This window comes from Chanos chanos, chromosome 5 (assembly GCF_902362185.1).
Source record: "Chanos chanos chromosome 5, fChaCha1.1, whole genome shotgun sequence".
Classification (NCBI taxonomy): domain Eukaryota; kingdom Metazoa; phylum Chordata; class Actinopteri; order Gonorynchiformes; family Chanidae; genus Chanos; species Chanos chanos.
The window spans coordinates 27771624-27780144 of NC_044499.1; the positions used below are offsets into that span (position 1 = coordinate 27771624).

At 43.0% G+C, this 8521-nt stretch overlaps 1 protein-coding gene across 1 annotated transcript; it reads left to right on the forward strand.

Moving 5' to 3' along the window:
- Positions 1–1286: 1286 nt before the first annotated feature.
- slc16a5a (solute carrier family 16 member 5a) lies at positions 1287–7827 on the forward strand. The gene is made up of 4 exons (XM_030775907.1): positions 1287–1593; positions 3571–3714; positions 4736–5575; positions 7568–7827. Exons 1-4 carry the CDS (start codon positions 1287–1289, stop codon positions 7825–7827), a joined length of 1551 nt encoding a protein of 516 aa, XP_030631767.1.
- Positions 7828–8521: the final 694 nt, after the last annotated feature.

Consider the following 8521-nt stretch of genomic DNA (forward strand, 5'->3'; position numbering starts at 1 on the left):
ACACACGGCCTACAGGTAATACGATGTGACATTTGCTTATTCATGCACTGATAGCATCGCTTCTGTAACGTATGTCTCCTCCTACCACAAATGTGATAGTGTGAGGTGCTCAGGAACAACGGCCCTCTGCCTTTGCAAAACAAATCGACGAAACAAGGAAATCGCCGAACTGGTCATATTCGTAGATTTTCTGAAGGTAGGTCCTTTGATTTGGTCTCCTTCATTTGAACACAGCTTACCTGGTGACAGAGTCTTAATGTGCACTGCCTTAGTCATGCCCAGGTTGAACTTGACAGGGAGCTTCATGTACTCGCAATTTTAAACACGTATTCAAACAGGGCATAATACCTCTCTAAGCTTAATATGCAAAAATCAGTAGAACAACGGTTTTCTGTTGTCGAAAGAACCTCCGCACATTCAGCTTCGAGGGAGGCTTGTAATATCAGCTCTTTGCTGGTATGCATTGACCGGGTGAGAGCGAACAACCTATGAAATGTGAAGCTTTGAAATGCCATGTTCTCTAGATTATCTAGTTTATCCGGCGATACACCTACAGCTAAAAATATTCTTTGCTGAAATGTACTGATCGGAAATGCTAAAGCTTTAACAATTATCAGAAACAGACAACCGTTTTGAGAAATCTTAACTTTGTAGTCCAGTCCTCATCTCTCGTTGAAGCCTCTTACTTTTTCTCTTTTCAACCCAATATGAACAGTAACCACAGCATAGAGATTTTTGCGATGTCCTAGCTGCAGCTGAATATATGTTTCTTGAAATCTTCCAAAGTCTTAAAGTTTACCTGTTTACTCTAGCGTGTTGACCACATTTGTCACATTCATGTTGCTTGACTAATTTATCATTTGGAACATAAAGCACCACAACACAGGCATGGTCATATTAGATACTTGTCATAACCAGTCTATCAAACAGTACCTTTACTGTATTGATCGTGATATTCATGAGCCCACATTTTGTCATCATTCTCATGAGGGAGGCTTCAACCAGACATTTATTTATTGTGCAGAAAATGTGGGTTATTTTGCAAGTTATTGTACAGATACAACTGTAGAAGTGCTCTTAAATCGGATTTATATTTGATTATTTTTGTGATATGTTCCTTAGTTCCTGAGTCCAGCTAGGCGGTGTGGGGAAGTGGACTGATATGGAACAAACTGATAGTTGTGGTCCTCCCTTCCAAACTTTGACTGGTGGTGCTGAGGCCTTGAGCTTTTCAGCCACGGATGAGAGAGAGGCACAACACCGTTAGGGCTCCAGAGCAGGAGAACATGGCCCCTCAACAACCAGCAAGCATACAGCTGGAGACTGGAGAACCCAGCTCTCAGGACTCTGAGGATGGGGAGAAAGAGGTCTCAGAACCCCTCTCTGCTTCACAGCACCCCACAGCCCTCAGCGCCCCAGATGGAGGCTGGGGATGGGTTGTCCTGGTGGCCACCATCCTGGTCCTGGCCCTCACATTAGCCTTTCCCTCCTGCGTTGGAATCTTTTACACCGACCTTCAGACAGAATTTCACGCGAGTAACAGTGAGACATCGTGGGTGCCATCCATAATGACAGCAGTCCTACATGCTGGAGGTATTGTGGTGTGGTTGGACTGCCCATGTTACACGGTTGTGAATGTAAACCCTTAATAGAGAGGATGCTGAGTTTGAGATATACTTAGATAGTACTGGCTAATATTGTGCTATACTACTGTGTGGCAGGCTTAAAGTCTATCTTTCCTGTTAAATTTGTGCCACCATTTCATGTAGGGCTGTGTATGTATAGAAAATAAAATAACACAAGCTGTGTATGTAAAGGAAATAAAATAACACTACGTGCTTTAGATCTGTGTTTCAGACTTCCCTTTCTTAAAGAGGAAGTTGCGGTTTTCGGCTTGACTTGTTACTTAGTAAGAATACATGCGTGTCACACCATCTAGACGTATCAGTATATGTTTCTTTGTTTGCACTGATTATTATTACTTGTCATGTTCATTTTCAGGTGTTCTGCAATTTGTGTTAAGCCATAAGATAGTGAGTTTTCAGTGCTGGTGTGTTATGTACAAGTATGTGTGTCTGTCAATGTCTCCTTCATTCTTTCATTTGTTCTCAGAAAACCTGCACAACATGTGAAGACAGCACATTATTGCACTCCCAGGTTTTCCACATCTACGGCGTGGCCTTTTGATTTAATTGAGGGTGCGGTTTGCCGTGTCATGGTGACTGTGTACATCAGAACTGTGTACACACAGAAAACTCTTAAAATGGCACAAGAGTTGACTGCTCTGGTTTATTTTTGAAAAAGGACATTTTAGATTGCTCACACCTAGGCAGATGAAATGCAGAGAAAGGATAGCGAGGGAATGAAGGCACAAACAACAGTATACAAACAATGCTACAACTACGACAGTAGATATGGGGCTAGTGGCTGAGAAAAGGTAAAAGGAAATTTTAAGTTTCCAGCAGCACATTATTGTGACTCACCACCATAAGAAAAGAATAAATAAGATGCTAAAGCAGTAGGCGCGGCATTACAGGGTAAAAGAAATGAAGTAGGTGTCAGCAGTCAGTTGTGTAAATTGCTGTTGTGTAGTGAAAGATGAAGGACCTCAGTGTACACAGTAAACACAGTAGTCCACTGCACATGTGTCTAGCAGTGGAAAGCCAGATAAAAGTATGATTCAGCAGAGAGAAAAATAATTTTTTACATTGAGAATTTCCCTTTTCCCCCCAAGTTTTGCTGTCACTGTTGTGTTTTATTGGAGATGAAGTCACAGTAAAGAAAACCAATCTGGAAGGAGCTGGGTTATCTCAGTCAGTCAGTGTGAAGTCAAATGCATGGATTTGCTCTTGCTGAGTGCCTTGCACAGCTCTGGTGACTGCTAACTGAAGACAGTCAGAGAGGTGCGTGTGTGATCACTGAAAGAATTTTTTGAAGGATCAAGTGAGCATGGAACTAAATTTCCTGTTCTAAACATTCTATTGTATCTCAGCCCTTCCATGTGGATAGAGTAGATTTGGTTTGTAGAAATCTGTTCTATCTGAAACAGAAATGGGCTGCATATCAGAATGAGTTTACAGCTGTTAGTCAATAACATTCAGTTACTTTTTCATATAACATATGTATGCCTATCAGTTGTTTCCCAAGACAATTCACATTTAACAGTCCAACAAGTTTTAATGGAATAACATTTTTCAGAGAGCTGTCCTGTTGAACAGCAGGAGTAGCTTGGTGTTGCAGTTTCCTGGTAACATTCTGTTCTAGAGACAATTCTGTGGATGGTACCATGCAGTGTCATCCGGCCAGCTCCATGTTTAAAAATATATGAGCATTGTGCTTTCAGTTGGACCAGGCCACTTTAGTGTAAACAGTAGTGTAGCAGTGCTTGTCAGACATCTGTAGACTTTGGCTAACAGTCCTGAACAAATGGGTACTTTGTTTCAGACTAATGATTGTTGTGTTTGATTATGCAAAAGATTATCGGAACCAACCTCAGGACTCACAGTGGGCCTCTAGTCCTTGTGCACTTTTTACTAGATACTTTATGACTGTTGGTGTATCTCTGTGCAGGCCCCTTGTGCAGTGTGTTAGTGGAAAGGTTTGGTTGCCGGGCAACAGTGATGCTGGGGGGAGTGCTGAGTGGACTGGGGATGGCGGTCAGTTCATTCACAAACTCTATCTTAGAGCTTTACATCACCGCTGGGGTCATCACAGGTTGGTGAGCGTGCACGCCCATCCCCCCCCCCCCCCCCCCCCCCAACCAACACACACACACACACACACACACATACAGGGGCAGTGTCATGGTATTGCTGTGGTCACTGGGCCTATGCAAACACACAGATACCCAGCATAAGTCATGGACCAGTTCAGTCAGCATTAAAATGCTCTGTTCTTTACACTGATGAGTTAGTTGTAATATTTGATCACAGAGGCCTACTGCCATGATTTAGCTCTGAGAGATAAAGGAGAATAGATAAGAGAGGGAGTTACAAAGATAACTAAATAGAAACTTAGATGGAAACTATTTAAAAAGGTAGAGGTTACAAAGGTTAAATGTATTTAAAATCAGTATTCCTTTCATAAAAGAACACAGATATTTTGTAAAAATACAGCATTTTTGGGGTATCCATAATGCACCCAGAGGTTCACATTGTGCTCCCCAGATTTGTCCAACACTAATATGGCGCCCCCCCAACCAACCAGCGCGAGTCACTATTGTTACAACAGGATGATGATCCCTCGCAAGCTTCCAGCCCAGGAACACTGAAAATTGTGTCTGTAAGGCCAAGCCACAAGTATCACTATGGGAGACCCAGGATATGAACCTGGGTCTCCTCAGGGGTGGATCACCTAATGTCTTCTCCACGGCACCACCTGAGCACCCGTAGGGTGTTGTACTGAATTTTCAGCTTGCTGTATGTGTTCAAACATACAGCAAGTGGTCACCGTGGAAATCTTCCTGGTGGCAGTTAACCTTTTCAGATTACTTACATCCAAATAAAATGAGATTCTGACAGTTTTATGTGTGTTAAAGAGTATGATCTATAATACCACTTTGACTTTGTATGGTACGTGTAAAAATACATTTGCATATGTAAAATTAGAAAGGTCTCCTTTTAAAAGTGAATATGTTTGTAATAGTTACTAACAAAATCCATTAAATAGTTTGCACTGTAAGTCTTATGTTTTGTATGAAGGTTGTTTACTCCAGTGGTGCCTCTGTGCTCCACAGGTCTTGGTTTCTGTTTTAGCTTTCAGCCTGCCGTGACAATCTTGGGGCATTACTTTGAGCAGCGCCGAGCCTTTGCCAATGCCATGTCATCCACGGGTACGGCACTGGGCCTGTCCACGCTGCCTTTCCTGGGTCATTACCTGCACAGTGAGCTGGGTTGGAGGGGCAGTTTCCTGGTCCTGGGGGCAGTGCTGCTCAACTGCTGTGTGTGTGGGGCAGTGATGAGGCCTTTACGTCCCCATAGACCTGGTTCCCAGTGGCCATGTGCCAGCGTCAGCGTCGGCCCGGCCCCCCAGCGGGAGGAGGGGCTGAAGGGACAGTTCCAAGCAGCCTGGAGAAGCCTGGTGACCTCGCTGAGACGCCACATGGCCTTCGATCTCTTCAGCAGTAACCGGCGATTCCGCGTCTTTGCAGTGGGCATCACCTGGATGATGCTTGGGTTCGTGGTGCCACTGGTTTATCTGGTGCCCTACGCCACAGCCCACGGCATGGGGCAGAGCCAAGCTGCCCTGCTCCTGTCCATCCTTGGCTTCGTCAACATTTTTGTGCGGCCACCCATCGGTTTACTCTTCAGCATGCCTTGGTTCAAAGGCCGTCACATCTACGTGTTCTCAGCTGCTCTGTTTGTGAATGGGCTGAGTGACAGTATCTGTTGCCTGGCAGCCAGTTTCCCCGTGCTGTTGAGCTATGTGTTGATTTACGGACTGTCCATGAGTGTGGTGGGCTCTCTACTCTTCACTGTGCTCATGGACAATGTGGAGATGAGTCGCTTCCCTTCCGCACTAGGCCTGCTCTCCATTATGGAGAGTGTTACATTACTGATCGGGCCACCCCTGGCAGGTACGTCTGTGTGAGCATGTGCAAGCGAGTGCAGCAGGATGGATGGGTGTACCTGTGTTTACATTTTGTTTCATTTCTTATGCTCCTGTCAAAGTGTGGGACTCTAAGGAGCAGCTCATAGTATTTGTTATTCTTGCCTGTGGATAGATATTTGTGGAAGTCAGACTTCCTACTCTAGCCAGTTGTACCTTTGGAAACCAGAGTCTTGTAACACACTTTGTACAGTTAAAAGTCTGTCATGAGGCATCGGTGGCGGGTTTACAGCAGAGTTATTTCATAAATGGTAAATGATGTCTAGCTCTGAATTAGTGTATTTGTAATAAAGTGAAATCATCATTAGTAATTGTGATTAAAGTAATTCGATCATTAAATATTTCTGTAGCATTATTAAGAAGTCTTTGTTTATGTGTGTGTAATTTTCAGGAACGTCTCATTAACTGTCAGCAGTGGTGTCTGTGCTGTGTCATGACAGACTGGCAAATAACCTGATTAATGTTATCACATGTTACATGATCATATATCAGACCTTTATGTCAGGGGGTGTAATCATGGCGATTCAGTATAAAAAAATCTACCCAGTACAACAGTATTTCTGTAATCACTTCTCCATATAACCAAAGACGCTTGTTTTATCCAGGTGGCCTAGACCAAGTACCAGACTAATGAGTTCAGGGAAAAGTCATGTTTAATCTCCTCCAGCTTTAAATTTCTACCTGCCTCAGGCTGTGGAGGGTAGCAAGGCCAGATGCTGGCGCAAAAGCACTCTTAAGACAGTGTTTAGGGTTCAGGCTGAGGGGGTAATGCGCTGAAGGGGTAAGACAGAACGGAATGTGCTTTATGTTGTTAGTCTGTTAAGCTGTTGATGAACCGGTTGGGTTGTTTTGACGTTTTGCCCTGAACCACTTACTTTACTGGGCAGATACAACTCAAATAACTTACTTTACTGGGCAGATACAACTCAAAGAACTTACTTTACCAGACACAACTCAGATAACTTACTTTACCAGACAGACACAGCTCAAATAACTTACTACATTATTGTATACTACTATAACACTACTTTAAGCTTCTAGTTGAGCCCAGAGCTTTGGAGGCATTTTTGGAGGCATTTCTATTCCATACGTGAATATTTTTGAGGATGATATGTATCCTTACTGAAAAATGAATTACCTGTTAATTAATGAATAACCTGTAGTGCTCAGTATAAAACTAAAATACTGATGTTTATCAACATAATATTATACAACATATACACCATCCTCAGGTGGTATATGGATGGACTCTAAGGTTTGTTGGAACTGGTGCACAGGATCTTCCACTTTCAGATTCATAGGACAGTATTTTGCAGTCTTATGGTCATTAGCGTGTGGTCTCTATTCACTTCCTATATTACAGTTATTTTTAAGAAGAACACATAAAAAATGAAACGTGCTTTAGTTATGAAACTGAAGTGAACTGTTATTTAGTTTAAGTAAGGAATGTGAGGTTATTTACACACCTTCTCAGGGGAAAGGGAGAGTGTGTTTAGACTCAGCCCTGTCATACTCAGGGATTCATGTCATGAATGTGACAGAGCAGCTGTTTCTCTCTCTCTTTCTCTGTCTCTGTCTCTCTCTCTCTCTCTCTCTCTCTCTCTGGTCTCTCTCAACTCAAATGTCAAACGTGAGGGCCAACAGTGTGTAAAGGCTGTTTCAGAGTGTTCACTATATGGACAACTGGCAGAATCTGGGTTGACTTACTGATGCAACTGTGATGTCAGTTATACACAAATCAGTGAATTGTCACTCACACCACCTTTATTGAGTTTTGATTTGCTTTTGCTCTAACTGATTCCCAGTAACATCAGACATGTTTACATTTTATACCAGTCTCACTGTTTAAGTAAAAATTAAGTACCGTGTTGTTGAAACTACTTATTTAAATTCAGTTGTTGTTCATACTGGAAGAGCAGATTCACTGAGTGGAGTAACATTGCCTATGGCTGTGTTGCAGGAATCCTGGTGGACGCCACTGGACTCTACACTTACGTCTTCATGGCCTGCAGTGTGTCTGTGGCCCTGTCAGCCCTCTTCCTCTTCTTATCCTTTTATTGGCTGGACAGAAAAGACAAGGCTCAGATGGAATCAGCCCCCACGCCCTCAGCAAAACCGCTGGTCCCCTTAGTGCCAGACTGCCAGTACCGCAGTGTGCCTACAGAGGGCGATAAAGTAAAAGCCAGCAATGTGGTGTCAGAGTGCACCACAAGTGTGTGATGCAACAGCACTGTACCAATCAAATGTATGTTCACTGTAAGCTGGAGAGTGTGTGAATGCTTGTAAATGTGTATTTTGACCAATCACTTATTTAAGAATGCCTTAATGAATACTGAAAAAAGATTAATATTCACCTCACCTTACTCATTTACCCTGAGAGTCTGCATTTTCATTCAAACATAGCATGACAGTCATGGGTGTGTAGAAAGCTTTGATGTTGAGTGTATATTTTAATGAATTGTCATGTGAGGACATGGCTGTATCGTGACATGACTCTGACCATGCTCATACGTGTCAAATGTCATCTATGTAATTCTGTGTCAGGCTGAAGCACACATGTATTTCTATCTGCCCAAATACTTTAGATGCACACAGGCATATTCAGCCACACAGACTTATGTACACTGTGATCATCTTTGTCACATCTTACATGAATGGCAGAGGTCAGAGGTCTAATAATATCAAAGATTTTGTGTGTTCTACTTTAGATATATAAATCCTTTCTACAAATACATGATTTTAATGTGGTTTTTCCATGAAGTGAGTGTGGCCAGGTCAATAGCAGCTCCCACACTGTGAGATACACAGAGCAGATGCCTCGTCTCCCAGTGTGGCCATGTACTCCACTGTGGGCCAGCTATAACACTTGTCACCGCAGTTATGTCAATAATCTCGTCCATACTACGGGCTGCCC